We start from the raw sequence: 19,072 nt of genomic DNA, 5'->3' as shown, positions 1-19,072 counted from the left end.
TTTGATGAAGCAAAATATTGAATATTGTCTTTGCTTTATGAATTACACTAAGAGAAAAAAATTATTTTTATTTCCATTCTTTCTCAAATATTTTTTTATCAAATTATTTCCAATTAAAAATCTAATAAAATTTATTTCATTTATAATTCAAGAATTGGAACAATTTTTATTGTCAATGTTAGTGTGATAATTTTACTTAGTTATTTTTTTGTTTTATAATTAATTAGAAGAAATATTTTATCACAATATTTAGCAACAATGTCATTTTTTCTCTTGGAGTATAAACATGTGTACAATAATTTCAAAATTGGTCATTATTTATAAATGTTGTTTTATTTATTGTAAGACTATTTTTCATCACTTGACCGTCCTCTCACAAGTGGGCAAATTTACCCTAAAGAATACATTGAGCTCGATAAGCGAGGCAAGAATAAGAAATACAGCGTACATACATAAACAAGCACGCCCAACTTTTTGGTCAAGTTGAAATTTATTTGAAGCGAATGCAATGTAAAGTAGCATTAAAGTAGATAGGAGTGATATTGCGCTGTATTCTAAGCCACCAGAATTGATACTGATGTAATGACGACCGGGTTGAGTAGGGGAAAAGGACGATTTGATCAGCCAAGGAAGACCGAGACAAAGAAGAATGTCAAATGTATTCGAACCAATCGAATTACTGATACCCATTGAACCATGACCTGTAATTAATTTTCAGATTACTTCCTTTCTCACATTATTTTATCTCTTCTTTTTTTTCTAACAATTTTTTAGTTTTTATTTCACTGCAATTTATTTTATAGCGGAAAAAAATATCCAAGTAATTTTTCAACAAACCTTGTTTCGCGACGATAACACTGGAAACAGCTTCTGGTACGCTTGTGCCTGCAGCTAAAAATGTAATTCCCATAACGGAGTCAGGAATTTTTAGAGTATCGCCTGTAAAAAATTTATTTTTCCAATAAATTCAAATATAAATGAGAATACAACTGTAATGAGAATTTTCCGGAGCTACGAGTTTTTAAACTGCATGAGAATATGATCCTTTCAAAGCTCTCTCTCTCTCTCTTTATTCATCAAAAAAAATAATAATATTCTAGAGCTTGAATAATTTTTTTAAATTCATTAATATTCATCAAGAGTAAAATGTGTTTACCAATAAATTTGAGTTTTTAAATAATAAATAAAGTAAATGGAAAAAAAAAGGAATAGTTACCTATAATAGTAATCATCCATGCTACAACGTAACTGAGAGATCCAATCCATATAATACACATGAGGAAGGTGACAGGAAACCACTTTTTAAACCTGGGCTTTTCACAGTCAGGTATCGTGCACATGAAGATGAGATGAATGGGCCAGGTAAGTATCCAGGCAGTCTTACGGATCCATCCACCACGGGCTGGCCATACTAATAGCTCATATTCATACTCTGCAAATCCATTTCCAATACAATTTCATTTATTTTTTTATTACTGCAATTATTGGATTCCTAAGAAGACGCAATCATCTGAGGATTCATCATTGATTTGATAAGTTTCAAATATTTATAGAGGTATGATTCGGACCGGGTCTTATGGATATTAGAAGATGTTAATAGTAAATAAAATGATTAAGTAGAGTTAATTGATGATTGATAGTGAACTTTACAAGGTGAATGTAGAGTATATTTAATTGAGCTGTAGAGTCTTTTTAGAGTTGTTTTTGAATAAAAAAAATCAACTTTAGAAAGTTTTTTTTAATTTATTTATTCATGGTGTCGTCAGTGACACTGAACTTCTTCAACAACTTTTCATATGTCAGTTTAGTTGGAGTATAAGCTTGGGTTGGAAAATTTATTACTGCCTGAATAGGAAAATTTTTCTTTAAGGAATAACTCGGGATCTATGAGGCCTATGAAGGAAATAAGGATATCAATGGATTCGTGAGAATGAGATCTTTTTATTTCATTAGGCGAAATTATAATATTAATGATGATTAATGCTAAAATTAAAGAAAGTTCCCGTTTTACCCCATTTTAGGGGTGAAATAATTAATTTTTCGAATGTTTGACTTGATTCCGCATTTCTAGGCATTGAGACGAAGAGAATGAGTGGTCGAACTTGAAAATCGGACAACTTTGATTTTTCGACCCAAAAAAATGGCAAGTGGTACCCCTTTCCATTTTTTTTGGCCAAAAAATAAAGGTACTCCGATTTTGATGATTGAGGGCTCATTCTCTTCGTCTTGATGTGTAGAAATGCGGAATCGGGGCACCGATCAAGAAAATTCACTTTAACACCCTTAAAATGGGGTTACACTAAATACAAATTATGGATTATCATCCCTTTGACTTTAAACCCCTATAACTCATGAACGGACGGTCCAATAACTGATTTTAGGGACGTTTTAGAAAGCTAAAAATTCAAGCTAAACATTCATATTTATGAAAAATGTGTAAAAAATTTCTTTCACCCTTAAAATCACTGAAATATAAAAAAAAATCACATTTTTTTGGGAAGTTGCCAACTTCTTTTGCCATTTTAAGGGTGAAATAAATTTTTAAAACATTTTTTATGGATATGTATCTTTAGCTTAGATTCTAAAGTTTTTAAACAGCTCCTAAAAATCATCATTAGATGAATTTTACGAGAGTTATAGAGGTCCAAAGCCGAGTAAGGGTCAAAAAATTACCTCTGCTTGAACTTTGAACCTCTATAACTCTCGTAAAATTCATCTAATGATGATTTTTAGGAGCTGTTTAGAAACTTTAGAATCTAAGCTAAAGATACATATCCATAAAAAATGTTTTAAAAATTTATTTCACCCTTAAAATGGCGAAAGAAGTTGGCAACTTCCCAAAAAAATGTGATTTTTTTTTATATTTCAGTGATTTTAAGGGTGAAAGAAATTTTTTACACATTTTTCATAAATATGAATGTTTAGCTTAGATTTTAAGGTTTCTAAAACGTCCCTAAAAATAGTCATTGGACCGTCCGTTCATGAGTTATAAGGGTTTAAAGTCAAGGGGATGATAATCCATAATTTGTATTTAGTGTAACCCCATTTTAAGGGTGTTAAAGTGAATTTTCTTGATCGGTGCCCCGATTCCGCATTTCTACGCATCAAGACGAAGAGAATGAGCCCTCAATCATCAAAATCGGAGTACCTTTATTTTTTGGCCAAAAAAAATGGAAAGGGGTACCACTTGCCATTTTTTTGGGTCGAAAAATCAAAGTTGTCCGATTTTTAAGTTCGACCACTCATTCTCTTCGTCTTGATGCCTAGAAATGCGGAATCAAGTCAAACATTCGAAAAATTAATTATTTCACCCCTAAAATGGGGTAAAACGGGAACTTCCTTTAATTTTAGCATTAATTATCATTAATATTATAATTTTGCCTAATGAAATAAAAAGATCTCATTCTCACGAATCCATTGATATCCTTATTTTCTTCATAGGCCCTATAGATCCCGAGTTATCAGCAGAAAATTTTCATCATGTAAAAATTGTCGAAAAAAAAAAATTTCCCCCTTTGGGGAAAAATCGTGGAACGTTTGGCGAACGATATCTTTTTATACTAGTGATTACTTCCAGAGAAGAGAAGAAGAACTCCTCCATCAGTTTCCAGTGAGAAGAATTGTATCACTGACTTTATATTTAAATGAAATAGGGTTTTAATTAATGATTTAAATAGTATTCTCTTCTGTAAGAGTATTGTTGTAATTTAAGTTTAAATTCAGTTAAATCCAATCAAATAGAAGTCAACCCCTACTTAAATTATCTAAGAATTAAAACACCCTTCAAATTGATGTCCTCAGAACAATAAGAGACTTACCAGCTTCATGATTTTCCTCTTGACTCTTTGTTCCACCATTCTGTAGTGGAACGTCGATGGTCGCAATTTGCTCGACTCTTTCACCGGATGATTGCAATTTATCAGGTCTCGATAAGTGAATTTCCCCAGCATCCCCTAGTCGTGGTGGAGGAATTAAAGACAAGAAAAAATAAAAAAAATCACAGGAAGAGAAAAAAAATATGTCAATGAAATATTAAATAAAGCTGTGGCAAATATACAAAGGGTAAATTGTTTGATAAAAATAAAAAGATCAGCCAATGAATATAGAAAAGATGATAGTGTGAAGAAAAATTTCTTGTGGCTTGCTACTACTACTACTATTATTTTTTTTTTCCTCCATACAACATGCACTTTTGCATTATTCAACGCTTGTTATATACAATAGTAAAAGTCAGCAAAGTTCCAAAGGCCGATCGATAGCTCTCGGGACCAGGTCACGAGATCAATTATCCATAACTAAAGGATAAACTGCTTTCAATATTTGCAAAAATACAATAAAGTTTAATGTTATGGAATGAAAGGCGAAAATGAACAAAAAAAACCAGTGTCATAAATAATTGCACCGATTGTTTTCAATTGGAAATATTTAAATACAATCTCAACATTATTATTATCACCAATAAAAACATATAATAATAACAAAAGCATAAAAATAATAGAGTTTAATTATTGGCAATTATTTATTAGCAAAGTTATGGTGTGATGAATTGAATTAAATTAAAATAATTAATTAAATAGAGTTATAAAATGGATGGATAATTAAATCGTATTTAAATGTAATTATTAATGTTGTTGATTGAATAAAATAGATGAATTAATTGAATAATGTCGATAACTTTTTTACCTGCTGCAATATGTCCATCTTCAGAAGAAGAGACACTGTTTTTCGTCCGGAAACGTGTACAACGTTGAAACGATTTGTCCCAATACATGACAGCAATGTAGACGATATAAAGAAGCACGAGACATAATGCCTCATACCATTCTACCCTCTCGTCATGGATGATACAGATTAAAATGGCCACTGTGACACCGTAGGCCAGACAATCTCTGCTAACTGGCCACCAATCTAATGGCACCACCTGGATCATTTATTCTTTAATAAGCTTCTTTTTTATTCAAAGTAGTTTAGCATGCAAGAAAGAAGGATTTTAAAATACACTGGATTATAAAACTTTTTTTGTTTCAACATGGAAGAAAAGTTAGTTTGGAATAAATTTAGCAAAAATGATTAAATGTTGGAAAAATGAGATTAAAGTATGGATTGGAGAAAAATGTATGTTTGGTGCTGATAATAACTTTGATCAGTAATTATGAGCTTCAAGTATAGATGAAGCATCATGTGTTTGATGTTATCAATACTCTACATGAGCCTATTTTTATTATATGTGATATTTATGTTGTCATTTTTTTTTTTTTTTAAAGATTATATTTTTTTTTTTATAATCTTGTGGTCTTAAGGTTTCCCTAACACACTAGTTAATGTATTCTAAGGGTATTTATGCTTACATTTGCATAATAATGCATAATATTTGCATTATAAATATCTTTTTTGTCAACTACAAGGATTACAATCAATTAATTACCTTTGTTATAAAATGATCAAGAAGAGAATTAATTTTTATTTATAAACTCGAAATGTGGAGGGTAAGTTTTAGGTTTATAAACTAGTAATTAAAGGATTATATAAAGGATGGAACTTTATATAGGAACGTTAGAGTTCCATGGGAAAGTGAAATTTCAGTCGAGAATTATATTAAAGCACATTTCAACCTCTTTACTATTAATAACTCTTGAACAAGCTTGTGATATAATACAGTATAGTAGTAGCTAGGGTAAATATTAAGTAAGAGGTGTCAAGTATTCAAGAGAGAGTGAAAAAATAAAACAAAAAAGGTAAATAAGTAGATTATTAAAACAATTCTATCTCAAGTTATTTACACTTTGAATAAAATAATATCTAAATAATACGTTATTTACTTTTTTTATAAAACAGAATCTCTTTGAAACTTTTATCTTCATTTGAATAAAAATCCTTTTGGCTGTAATTTACCTAAATTATAATAAATCTGTCAGATTAATATAATTTTCTAGTTACACCTTTTTTTTCTAAGCTTCACATATATATATTTATCATGACTTTGATGTAAAAATATACATGCTTGTATTATTGATAAAAAATAATCAAGTTCATTAAAAATAAAACAACTTTTTGTGATGAATTTTAGATAAGTGATGATTTTATCAGGTTTCATATTTAATTAATCAATAATTTGAAATTTAATATTGTTAATTTTATCACCAATTACTTTGAATATGATTAATTTATAGTGAGTAATTATTTAAAATATGGAAAAATTCATCTCAAAAGAAGAGAAATTAGTAGAAAATTTTAAAAAGCCACTTAAGAATCTTAAAATTGTGCTTGATGATTGTTATAAAGTCAACTTTTACAAAAAATTCCACTAAAACTGGATATTATCCCAGACATTAGGTACCTTTTCCTAGCTTTTAAGTGGCTCTTTAAAATATCTCCATCTACCAAAGATTAGCTCAGTAATTTTGATTTTTAAAACAACGAAATTTGATATGAAATTAATGGATTTTAATTAAACATTAATTGAAGCTTTTATATGGTAACATTTAGGGAAGATATTATTAATGAGATGATGGCTTTGATGGAGGGAAGTCCTAATTCAAAAGTGTCTTGGGTAAATTCTTGATCTAAATAGATGGATTTTCATGATAGCATTGGAACCGCAGCATAATTAAAATAATTATGTTAACAGGAATATTGATAAAATTACATGACAAGATAAATTACCATTCCTGCGCCTATACCACAGCATGCTGGTACTGCGAGAATATTGAAAACTGCTGATCCTACTATCGTTCCAACTCCAATATCACCTTCTGTGATAAAAGTCCCAATTGCATTAACAAAAAGCTCTGGAGCAGATGTTGCAGCTGCCATAAAAGTTGCACCAGCCACATCTTTTGACATTGATAATGCTTTTGGTGTAAATAAAATAAAATTTTCATTAAATACATTTAATTATTTTTTAATTTAACAAAAAAAAAAAAAAAGAAAAAATGTTCTTCAATCAAAAAATAATTTCTTTTGTTAATTAATTTTAATTTTTTTTTTATCTAATGAAGTAATGGTCTTACCATGACATATTTTTTCTACTGCAGGTACAAAGAATTTGTCACAAACTACCGCTAAAGCGATGAACAAGTAAAGAGATACAATGACGTGAACGACGACAGCTCCTTCTTGTCGTTGCTTCTCATCAAACAGGTCATGTGGAAAGTCTTCAATTGCCGGTGGTGTGCAATTAACCCCTGTAGAAACATTAACATAGGGTTAGAAAAAAAAAAAAAAATAATACTCCCAAAACAATATCATCGTATTCTTATGAATAATTTTTTTTTATCAACAACTTATATCACAATAACTGATATTTATTATCAATAAATAGCCTTTTAATTTGCTCTCTACTTGTTAGATAAAAAATCTGATATAATTAGTATCTCCATACTACCCCATTAAGTGAAGATAACATTCAGGTCATGACGCTATAAATATTAAGAGGGTGTTTTTGTAAAACATTCAACAGCTTCTTCATAAACTGGAAATTCGACAGTGGATATTTTATTTCACTAAAATTAAACATTTTTGTCGCACAATTCTTTATTTAAAGCTTAAAAAAAAGCTTAAAAATAATAGCATTGATGAATAATAAATGAAATTTATCATGAATAAATTTAAACGAATAAAAAATTTTTAATTAATTTTATGGATTTTATTTTTAAAAAATATATCAAATTATTATTTGAATATTTAATTGAGAATTTCAAAAGGGAAAATGATGAGTAAAAATGACTTTTCAAGTTTCATTGAAAGAAAAATGGATGAATTTTTGTGTTAATTCAAAGAATCGAGATAAATGAATAAGAAAAAAATAATAATTAATTATAGACAGATAGAAATCAATCATGTTTGTGCTACAGTTTCGTATATGAGAAGTTTCAATTAATTAAACACACTGGAGATCGTAAAATCGGGTCAATCGGTGGACAGAGACTCGCGACTAGTTCACCAGTGTCAGATAATTATTATTGTCGACGGCTATTCAATTTTGTGGTCGCGGATGTTCCACTCCCAGAAACGGAAGTCATGGAATGCCCCATTTTACGTAATATAGTCAACTACATCTCCATCTATCTCTGTATACAAATATCAAATTTACGACTTTTCTACTTCATCTTCTCACAATCGTCTCTTCATTTACTCCCTCCAATCCCCAAACTATCATCAGAGACATTAGAAAGTTTAATTGAAGCAATGACAAAAATAAAATCATGATAAAGTGATAAAAGAAATTTCTAAAAAAGATTCCTCTAAAATGTAATATTTTTTTTTTTTTTTAAAAAAGGAAAAAAACCTTTGGAAAAAGGTATTTGGATGATAAAAAATCTTTTTAAAGTGAGATTTGAATATTCACTTGATCTAATTAAATAAAAATGAAAGAAGAGTGAATAGAGTGAGTGTTTGAATTGGAAAATGTTTCAAATTTTATCTGACAATGAATCTCAACATAATTTTGTGGATGAAAAAAATCTAAAAATATTTTTTTTATAAACTCGAGTGAGTTTAATATGATTTTAATTCTATTTAAAGTACTGCGTTAAAGGAAGAGAGGACACTATTACATTGTTAATAGGTTGACGCATGGCCTGAAGGCGCAAAGCGTGCTAATAATCTTTCCAGCGAGTTTGTGGTGACCCAGAAAATATTGAAGCTCAAGAAAAGCAATAGAAGTTATACACCATGTGTTATTACATACAGTATAAAAATGATTATTAGTAAATAAATAAATATGATTGATGATGATTTTTTTTAAATTCTTAGTGTATAGACGATGAATAAGAGAGTACGAATGTAAAGGTGGCGAGTGAGTTTATATACCTATGTGGACTGATGTGACTTCCTACCGATTAAGCAACCTAAAGAAGTTAAATTGCTCTTATTCAACTGAGCAGAGATGCCATTCATGCCTAATGTACGTCGTATAAACTAGGTATAACTCAACAACTCGGTCGGTCGACTGACCACGACGACGCTTGGCTCATCCCAAAGACCAAAAGAATGTTACTTTTATCATCAAGAAGTGGAGGAAGGAAAATAAGAGAACATAAGCAAACGAGGTAATAATAAAAATGATGAAGGAATAAGTATAAAATACCATATTTGTACTTTGCACTTCACAATTATTGTAACTATCAATTTTAACTAATTTTTAATCGCACTCAATTCATCTCGTGCTAGCTTTAATATTATCTCTTTGACACTAAGCCCGACTTTCTGTCCTTAATTAATGGTAATCCGTTTTCCTCATTTGGAGATCAAACGATGCGATCACGAAAGAGACTTTGTACGTGAGAAATTCGATAATAACAACAATTATCTATTACGAAACTCCTATTCTTCCACTTGGTCTTTTATTTATTTTTTTTTTTCTTTCTTTTTTTAATAACAACCATCTTTACCGGAATTATTATGTCTATCGATCAAACACTTTTTTCAACAGATTCTTTTTGTAATTAATTATCAACATGATACAACATTTCACACGTTTGATATCAATTATTGACTATGATCACTGTTTTATCAATGAATCCTTTTGATCGAAGGATGTTAGAATGATTTCGATTGTTAATGGTTCGATGGTTTTGAGATATCGATTAATCTATAGGGAGGATTGATCCTTATTTAGTTAGGGAGATTGATTTAGAATCCTGGTGAGTCACTTTACGCGAAATGAAAATAATCTCGTGGCATGGTCGCGTTTTTTTTTATTGATGACATGATCGATTTCATTAAGTGAAGAAAAGTGTATGAAAAACACCAACCAGACGTATCCATGTTGTCAATCCCGTTGTCACACACATACTACATTAACAACTACTCCGAAGTCCGACATCGTTTGTTGAATTGCATGCCCCTCCCTTCAAGTGGATTAGTCGTTGAGCGTTTCGAACGCTTGACAAAAAATTTTTGCCACCGTTCTCGTTTCCGTTCCTTTTAGTTTCTCTATTTTTTTTCTGCTAAACCGATCGACTAGAACCTCAACCCAAATATACTAATTGCCGGATAATATTGCGGAAGGTAACTTTAACTTTCGATATTTTTTTTTAAATCGATCTATTTTTATCGTCGTTTTTTGAACGTTAGATTTGATGTGTTGAGACACGATCGAGCGACGAATGTGTAACGATCACTGCGAGATGATTTGTGTGATGCTGCTGTGTGCAGCAGATACATTCTAGAGATAGTACATATGAACTATGTACTCACTCGAACCCAGTTAACTTTGACCAGTTCCACTTTGACAATTTACCCTGCAATTTTCAACGCATTCATAATATTGTCTCGATCTGTTTCATTATTATTCCTACGAAAAAAAATCATCGATGGTGAAGTATCGACTCGATTTTAGTGATTATTTATTATGTTCAATATTTTTAAATTGCTTCTTTTTATTTGAAGATCAATCAAATATGGTCTAGACAAATATTAAAATCCTATTTTAAATTTAAAATAAAAAAATTCATTTTACAAAGATAAATAGTTCAAGTCTTAGTTGTTGAAAAAAAAATTATTTTAATTGCAGAGATTGATTAAATAAAATAATAAAAATCCAAATAGTTTAGGGAATAATTTTTTGTAGGAATTTTTACTAGTTAATTACTAGCCAAATAAATTAAAAATTACTAGGTTTTTTTTCAGTAAAAATACTTAGTTTAAAAAATTAGGAAAAAGTCAATATATTTATTAAAAATATCACTACATTAAATACAAAGTAAATTTTGGAATTTATAAATTCTTTTCTAGGAATTTTTACCAACCAACATAGTACTTTTTCCTAATTTTTTTACCTAAGTATTTTTACTAAAAAAAAAAAAAACCCCCAGAAATTTTTAATTTTTTTTTGGTTAATAAATTAAATTCTAAATTAATTGATAAAAATTCCTATAAAATTTATTTCGTATTGAGATAAAAAAAAAAAATTATGTAGTATTATATGTTTAACCGAGTGATTTATAAATTTTCCAATTATAATAATGTTTTTTGATTGTTTGAAATTTCATGCTATTAATTATATAATTGAATTGATCTAATGAAAATTGAGTATATCTAAAGCAAGTCATTGCGCTTTGTAGTATTGGCCTTGAAATTAATTTTTGCTGTCACTTGATACTTAATACTAGAAATGTGATTTTCAATACAATTATCAATAATTTCATTCAAAACAATTGTAATAATATACTTATATCATAGATGTCATTAAATAATTATTTGTAATTGGTGGAATAAAAAAATTGTTCGAAATATTAATTGACTCTAACCCATTAGTGATGTAGTTCAAGTTCTTTAAGATTGAATCATTCATTTTATTTTATAACTTTAAACATTAATTTTACGTAACTATAACGTTTACTTTATTTATCTGTTCTCAAGAATATTGAGATCCAAGTATCAATATTTAGCAAACTAATTTTTCAATGAAAAATTATTTTTTTATATTTACAATGACATAAAAATAAATAAATACAAATGATTTTACAGTGAATTAAATGAAATTTCAATGTTGAATAAACTGTAAAGAAATAAGTTTGAATAAAATATTAATTAATTTATTTATTTAAACAGCCTATTATATCAATGGATGCATAAACAAGTGTTTTCGATTACGCTAGTCTTCAATGGGATAATAATCTCAGACAAGTTATCTCCTGAGATTAGAGTTATATACATCATAATTTGCAAAAAAGATAAGAAACCCACATGTGTACCTTTTTGAACACAAACTTTCCATGAATTCTGAGGGAAAAATTCCACTTTCCAGGATATTATAAACATTGCAAGATTATTTATTATTTAATTAACACATTCGATTGTGATTACTTATCATTAATATAACTGAAGGTTTTTACTTCATCATCAAGAACTTGGTGTACCCAATAAAATGTCTCTATTTCACAATCCAATTATTAATTATTTAATTGTTCTCCCTTCAATGACTAATTAATCAGTTAAATTATAAAGCATGGAAGACAATTGCTTTAAAATACATCTGTTAATGATAATTAATGTGGTTTGTCTAAATTAAAAAACACTCTAGAGTGTATTAGGAAGAACCAACTAAATAAGGACATGGAACTTTGCCAACGCACTTTTGGCCGCATTGCACCAATTTCCTTTCAGCGACCTTGAGAAATAAATAAAAGGGAAATATTCTTGAATATTGGTACGATTGAAAATGGATCAATTAAATTCCACTAAATCATTCAACTATTTTAGTTCATTGTAAAACCAATATTAGATTTTTTCTCACACATCAATTTTATCTTGACAGATTTGTAAGATATTGATATTTTCATTATGCAAATGGAATAAGAGGTAAGGATGTCAAATAAAGTCGAGAGAATAATTGAAGTCGGTCAACGCTCTACCAATTACGTATAGAGCTTGTGGCTCACCGTCAATCACTATCTCAATTGTATTTCGTTCGTTGACGACTTTTTCATTTTTTATTATTCTCATGGTGATGAAGAGATTCTATCTTTAAAATAATTCCTTACAATTTCAATTAACTAATTAAAATACATTTTATTCAGTTATTTTTTTATTATAAAAAACAACAAGATAATTTTTGAAATTATTTATGTTAAGTGTCTAGATGATGTGTCACACTAAAAGATTAAAATTAAGCCAGATTTTTTTTTTTTGATAAAACTAAGAAGTTGTTAAAAATATTTATTGTAAAATAATGTTAATTTTATATAAAATTGATCTTAAGTTGATAGACGGTAGAATTGTTTTTCTCACAACAACTGATCGAGTGTCAAGGGATAGTTTATTCGTCGACTTTCTTTTATCTTATCACAAAGATAATAAACCAATATTCAAAAGTATTCCTCAGAGCAGTCTTTTTTCCCATCAGTCGCTGGTCAGACATTCAGTAATCAACTTCATTCCTTCAATATCAAATTTAATTTACAAAAGCATACATTTATCCAACGAATTTTATTACAACTCAACTCTGACCAGTTTTTATTTTATTTTATTTTTTTTAATTCACAATTAATTGTTTAATAGCACAAATATCTCAAGAGATATGACAAAACGCCACAAACATATGATATACTACCGCATGCTACTGGTAATCGCCATACCTTTGGTATATTTCCTCTGCACCAATCTCACTGGAGTATTTACAAAAGATTCAAGGATTGATTCTGGGATTGATAACAAAAATGCAATACGTGAGTTACACTTGAATCCGATAACTATCTACGATAAAATATTGGAAAATTTTTTTATTTTATTGTCGAATCCAGATAAACACAAGCTTATCGATAACTTGAATAATCGATTGAAAAAAATATCATGTGATATTTTAACACGCAATTACAAAGTACTTGAATTATAAATAATAATTTAAACGTAATAAAATTCATCAATAAAGTGATATTTAATATTGTTATAATTATTGGCATTATTATTAATTACTTACTTCATCAATATTTTACTCAATTAAAAACCATTACAGAAATTAAAGTCAACTAGCTTGATAATTACATTAATTATAGAGTTTCAAAATGAAGGCAAAAATTTATTTAAAGGATTTATGTATTTAAAATTAATTTTTTTATTATTTTTATATTCATTCAATTCTGTGATTATTATTAAAAAAAAAGTAATTTCGTTTATTTCTTTGCAGGATTACGAAGGTTGATGCAAATAGAAGAGCCTGAACTCAACAGTAGTAATAACTGTACACCTCCAGCAGTAAAGGAATTTCCATCTGACGGTCTCACGCCTGAAGCAAGACGTTCTGGGTTCATTGTAGTGCATATAATTTTTGCTATTTATTTATTCCTTTTGCTTGCCATTGTTTGTGACGACTTTTTTGTCCCCTCCATCACCAAAATATGCGAGAGTGAGTCCTGTTTTTTTTTTTTAATTTAATTTACTCAGTTAATCGTTTAATATATTTAATTTTATTGTTTTAAACTAAATAACAGTTGTTCATATTTCACAATTTTTATTTTATTTTTATTAATACTTCTACAGTGAGTTTCATTTTTTATTTATTTTTATTTATATAAAAGGAATTTTTTTTCTAATTCCTTTTTAAATTAATCCTCTACTTTTAAATTTAAAAATCGATATTTAATATTTAATATTTTAATAATAATTTAGTTTATAATTGATGGTGATTAAAATGATGATAAAAGATTGATTTTGATGACTTTAACTGAATATTTAAATTGCAAAAGTTGAAAATTATTCATTATAAACTGGAAAACTAAACTAGAATGTGTGAAATTCAAGATAAGTAACTGACAGTTTAACAGTTGAGTTCTTGTGAGGAAAATTACATCTAGATATTTAAATGAAACTTTACAATTGCTGTGAAATAAATTAGCCAAATAGTTATTCAAGTCATGAATTTCTTTCTAAAGCAGAGTAAAACAATTTTAATTAAAAAATCTCATCAATTGAAATAATTGATCAATCTTCTAAAAGTATACTTCTAGATAGATAAATAAAAAATTGATAAATTATGGTAATTATAATTTTTCTAGAATTGAACGTAACAGAAGACGTTGCTGGTGCAACGTTCATGGCTGCAGCAACGTCGAGTCCAGAGTTATTTATTAATGTAGTAGGAACATTCATCACTGAAGGAGATATAGGAATTGGTACGATAGTTGGTTCAGCTGTATTTAATATCCTCGCTGTTCCTGCTTGCTGTGGACTTTTTGCTAATCAGGTATTAACTTACATTCTACTCGCTAATACCCTTCTGACTAAAATAAAATAAATAGAGAAAAGTCAGCAGAAAAAAGGGCATCTGTCCCTTATTTTTAGAAATATCTGCGATTGAATTACGTCCAAAAATATTTTCTCTGGTCTTTCAAACATGGAATATGATACTACTTGGCATTCATTCAAGAATTATTCAGATTTATGCAAATTTAGAAAATCTCTGCAATAAATAGAGACGACTTTTATCAACAAAAATAGCTTGATCTTTTAATATTTAATATTATCTTATTTGAGATTGATTTTGAGGAAATGTTTGATTACTAAATGCTTCTAGAAAGTAATGAAACATCGATTACTATTTATTGTTCATATTTATAATTCATTATTTATTAATGTTGAAGGGAGTTTAATCATTTTTTAATGGATTGAACTTGATAGGTTTTGGAGCTTGATTGGTGGCCAATAAGTCGTGATTCTCTAGCTTATGCAGTGACTGTAGGATTACTAATTTTAGTCCTTCGAGATGGGCGGATCGAGTGGTACGAGGCATTAATTTTGGTCGCCACATACATCTTCTACATTTTAGGTAAATAAAAAATGAGTTAACTATTGAAACACTTCCTGTATAAAACAATTTCGTTCGCAAAACGTTCAGCGAATATTCGGCAGGGTTTTTTTGTGAATTTTTAGATGATGAAAGTTTTCTGGTGATAACTCGGGATGTATGAGGCCTATGAAGAAAATAAGGATATCAATGGATTCGTGAGAAGGAGATCTTTTTATTTCATTAGGCAAAATTATAATATTAATGATAATTAATGCTAAAATTAAAGAAAATTCCCGTTTTACCCCATTTTAGGGGTGAAATAATTAATTTTTCGAATGTTTGACTTGATTCCGCATTTCTAGGCATTGAGACGAAGAGAATGAGTGGTCGAACTTGAAAATCGGACAACTTTGATTTTTCGACCCGAAAAAATGGCAAGTGGTACCCCTTTCCATTTTTTTTGGCCAAAAAATAAAGGTACTCCGATTTTGATGATTGAGGGCTCATTCTCTTCGTCTTGATGTGTAGAAATGCGGAATCGGGGCACCGATCAAGAAAATTCACTTTAACACCCTTAAAATGGGGGTTACACTAAATACAAATTATGGATTATCATCCCTTTGACTTTAAACCCTTATAACTCATGAACGGACGGTCCAATGACTATTTTTAGGGACGTTTTAGAAACCTTAAAATCTAAGCTAAACATTCATATTTATGAAAAATGTGTAAAAAATTTCTTTCACCCTTAAAATCGCTAAAATATAAAAAAAAATCACATTTTTTTGGGAAGTTGCCAACTTCTTTCGCCATTTTAAGGGGGAAATAAATTTTTAAAACATTTTTTATGGATATGTATCTTTAGCTTAGATTCTAAAGTTTCTAAACAGCTCCTAAAAATCATCATTAGATGAATTTTACGAGAGTTATAGAGGTTCAAAGTTCAAGCAGAGGTAATTTTTTGACCCTTACTCGGCTTTGGACCTCTATAACTCTCATACAATTCATCTAATGATGATTTTTAGGAGCTGTTTAGAAACTTTAGAATCTAAGCTAAAGATACATATCCATAAAAAATGTTTTAAAAATTTATTTCACCCCTTAAAATGGCGAAAGAAGTTGGCAACTTCCCAAAAAAATGTGATTTTTTTTTATATTTTAGCGATTTTAAGGGTGAAAGAAATTTTTTACACATTTTTCATAAATATGAATGTTTAGCTTAGATTTTAAGGTTTCTAAAACGTCCCTAAAAATAGTCATTGGACCGTCCGTTCATGAGTTATAAGGGTTTAAAGTCAAAGGGATGATAATCCATAATTTGTATTTAGTGTAACCCCATTTTAAGGGTGTTAAAGTGAATTTTCTTGATCGGTGCCCCGATTCCGCATTTCTACGCATCAAGACGAAGAGAATGAGCCCTCAATCATCAAAATCGGAGTACCTTTATTTTTTGGCCAAAAAAAATGGAAAGGGGTACCACTTGCCATTTTTTCGGGTCGAAAAATCAAAGTTGTCCGATTTTCAAGTTCGACCACTCATTCTCTTCGTCTCAATGCCTAGAAATGCGGAATCAAGTCAAACATTCGAAAAATTAATTATTTCACCCCTAAAATGGGGTAAAACGGGAACTTTCTTTAATTTTAGCATTAATCATCATTAATATTATAATTGGTGCCTACTGCAATAAAAAGATCTCATTCTCACGAATCCATTGATATCCTTATTTCCTTCATAGGCCTCATAGATCCCGAGTTATCAGCAGAAAACTTTCATCACGTAAAAATTCCCGAAAAAAAAAAAAAATTTTCCCCTTTGGGGGAAAATCGGGAAATTTCCCTACTGCAGAACATTCGCGGAACGTTTGTCGAACGAAATTCTTTATACGAGTTCGTTTGATGATGTTTAATAGAATTCCATTCAAATTGATTAGCCATTAAATAAATGAATACATTGATTAATTATTAAAATAAAAATATTTTTGTATTTATAACTAATAATTTTAAAGCCATTAAAATGAGAAAAATATCTGTCAACCTCAGAAGTTAATTAAAAAATATAAATGGAATTTATTAGAACAATGAGATAATTAATTAAATATACTCCATTATTATGTTAACATCTACACCAATATTCTTCCAGCTATGTGTTTTAACAAAACAATTAGCCGATGTATGGGTTCAATGGTCGCCAAGAGGAAACAATATAAAAATATTGATAGCAGTCCTCTTCTACCCAAACGTGAGTTTTATTTTTTTTTTCATCAATCTTTCTAACTAGTTAGAGGCAAGATATCAATTGTTCCAAAGTGTAATTAAATCACAGTTAGATTGAGAGATTCAAATTAAAATATGTATAATAAAAAATGAATATTGGATACTGAATAACTAGCAGTGATTAAATTTGAAACTTTACAGATTGTATAGATGGCAAAGTAAGTAGTTTCGAACTTGTAGAAGATGAATCTTTAGAAATCGTTAACATGACAAACTGGCCTGAACCAATGTGGGAAAAAGTCTGGTGGGTGTTCACGTGGCCTATAAACTTCGTTCTACTTTTCACCATTCCTGATTGTCGCAGAAAATCTTTAAAATCTTGGTATCCAGTTACTTTTGGCATGTGCATTGTATGGATTGCTTCCATGTCATATTTTGTAGCTTGGGACATCACAATTATTGGTGATTATTTATAGAATTTCATTCAAGAATTTACATTTAATTATTTTTGAGTAAAAAGAAGAAGAAAAGCAATTTAAATTAATAAAAAAAGATATTTAAAGATGTCCTTTTTCCTCTGTATTTCATTTTTTATAGAAAATGTATTGATTATAGGTGATACTCTGGAGATTCCTGACTCAGTGATGGGTTTAACGTTTCTAGCAGCTGGGATGAGTGTCCCTGAGGCAGTATCTAGTGTCCTCGTAACAAATCAAGGTAAAGAAATATAGAAATACATATGTGCTTATTCAAAGATTCACAGATGTTGATTATATTTTCTATAATTTTGCATCAAAGTATTATTCTAAATTATAAACAATAAAAATCCACTACTGTACTCTTATTGAATAATTTAATGAGTTAGAAATGATTGAGAGGTATCTGATAAAAAATTTCTATTGAAACTTAAAAAATTTCTTTCATAATAAATCTAATAAAATGGTGTTTTTTTAGGTCATGGAACGATGGGAATCAGCAACTCTATAGGATCTAATGTCTTTGATGTTCTTCTTTGTCTGGGATTACCATGGTTTATTAAAGCAGCCTTTGCTCCAAAAATACCTGGTACCCACTATGTACAAATAAATTCAGAAGGAATTGTATACAGCTCAATATCTCTATTCTCAACTCTTCTACTACTTTACATCTCTTTTCTTGTCAATAAATTCAGACTTGATCGTAAAGTCGGGTTTACTTGTTTAAGTATATATGTATGCTTCCTTGTGATAGCTTCTCTCACTGAACTCAATGTTTTCTTTCAAGTTAATTTACCTACTTGTGTTCATTGACGAATACTTGCGGCTAAAGCCGCACTTTAATTACTAATTAAGACTTGGTGTATTAAAAAATTTATTTTACTTCATTAAGTAGGCTAATAATTATCCATGTATACAAATATTTATGAATTAAGATATAGTTTAAGAAGTTAATGTTCATCACAAAGAAATTATTGTACTTATTTAATTGTAAAATATTGATTTGTTAATGATATTTGTTAATTAAAAATTGTACATTTGTATGACATATTCAAACTGAATAGGCATAATAATAATAATAATAATGGATATTTTTTTTCTAAAAAAATGTCATCTTAAAATTTCGTTATCTTCTTTTGAAAAGATAGGACCAG

At 29.0% G+C, this 19,072-nt stretch overlaps 2 protein-coding genes across 4 annotated transcripts; one reads left to right on the top strand and one right to left on the bottom strand.

The window, feature by feature from the left end:
- Positions 1–193: 193 nt before the first annotated feature.
- Positions 194–11,836, bottom strand: zyd (zydeco). Of its 3 annotated transcripts, none has more exons than XM_035090910.1 (8): positions 11,700–11,836; positions 7,011–7,184; positions 6,664–6,851; positions 4,684–4,921; positions 3,819–3,953; positions 1,217–1,432; positions 838–939; positions 194–701 (listed from the first exon to the last, which is right to left on the bottom strand). In XM_035090910.1, exons 1-8 carry the CDS (start codon positions 11,764–11,766, stop codon positions 358–360), a joined length of 1,464 nt encoding a protein of 487 aa, XP_034946801.1. In that variant the 5' UTR covers positions 11,767–11,836; the 3' UTR covers positions 194–357. The 3 variants fall into 3 exon arrangements, with proteins under 3 accessions (XP_034946801.1, XP_034946802.1, XP_034946803.1); XM_035090911.1 differs by lacking the exon at positions 11,700–11,836 and adding an exon at positions 9,756–9,943; XM_035090912.1 differs by lacking the exon at positions 11,700–11,836 and adding an exon at positions 8,812–8,957.
- Positions 11,837–12,911: 1,075 nt separating this feature from the next.
- LOC118071797 (sodium/potassium/calcium exchanger 3-like) lies at positions 12,912–18,884 on the top strand. The gene is made up of 8 exons (XM_035091207.1): positions 12,912–13,172; positions 13,631–13,849; positions 14,499–14,686; positions 15,121–15,268; positions 17,369–17,467; positions 17,644–17,904; positions 18,058–18,159; positions 18,397–18,884. Exons 1-8 carry the CDS (start codon positions 13,025–13,027, stop codon positions 18,729–18,731), a joined length of 1,500 nt encoding a protein of 499 aa, XP_034947098.1. The 5' UTR covers positions 12,912–13,024; the 3' UTR covers positions 18,732–18,884.
- Positions 18,885–19,072: the final 188 nt, after the last annotated feature.

Source organism: Chelonus insularis, unplaced genomic scaffold, assembly GCF_013357705.1.
Source record: "Chelonus insularis isolate UGA/USDA-ARS -01 unplaced genomic scaffold, ASM1335770v1 contig_88_pilon, whole genome shotgun sequence".
NCBI classification, from domain to species: Eukaryota; Metazoa; Arthropoda; class Insecta; order Hymenoptera; family Braconidae; genus Chelonus; species Chelonus insularis.
This window is presented reverse-complemented; position numbering and strand designations above follow the sequence as displayed.

What these genes read in the sequence shown, in the direction of transcription:
- zyd (XM_035090910.1), bottom strand. Translation starts at nt 11,766, where the DNA reads ATGTTTATAATATCCTGGAAAGTGGAATTTTTCCCTCAGAATTCATGG. An exon ending in GTGGTATAGGCGCAGGAATG is followed by an intron (nt 4,922 to 6,663) that starts GTAATTTATCTT and finishes TAAATGATCCAG; the next exon opens with GTGGTGCCATTAGATTGGTG. An exon ending in ATGGATGATTACTATTATAG is followed by an intron (nt 940 to 1,216) that starts GTAACTATTCCT and finishes AATTTTTTACAG; the next exon opens with GCGATACTCTAAAAATTCCT.
- LOC118071797 (XM_035091207.1), top strand. Translation starts at nt 13,025, where the DNA reads ATGACAAAACGCCACAAACATATGATATACTACCGCATGCTACTGGTA. An exon ending in GTGGACTTTTTGCTAATCAG is followed by an intron (nt 14,687 to 15,120) that starts GTATTAACTTAC and finishes TGAACTTGATAG; the next exon opens with GTTTTGGAGCTTGATTGGTG. An exon ending in ATACATCTTCTACATTTTAG is followed by an intron (nt 15,269 to 17,368) that starts GTAAATAAAAAA and finishes ATATTCTTCCAG; the next exon opens with CTATGTGTTTTAACAAAACA.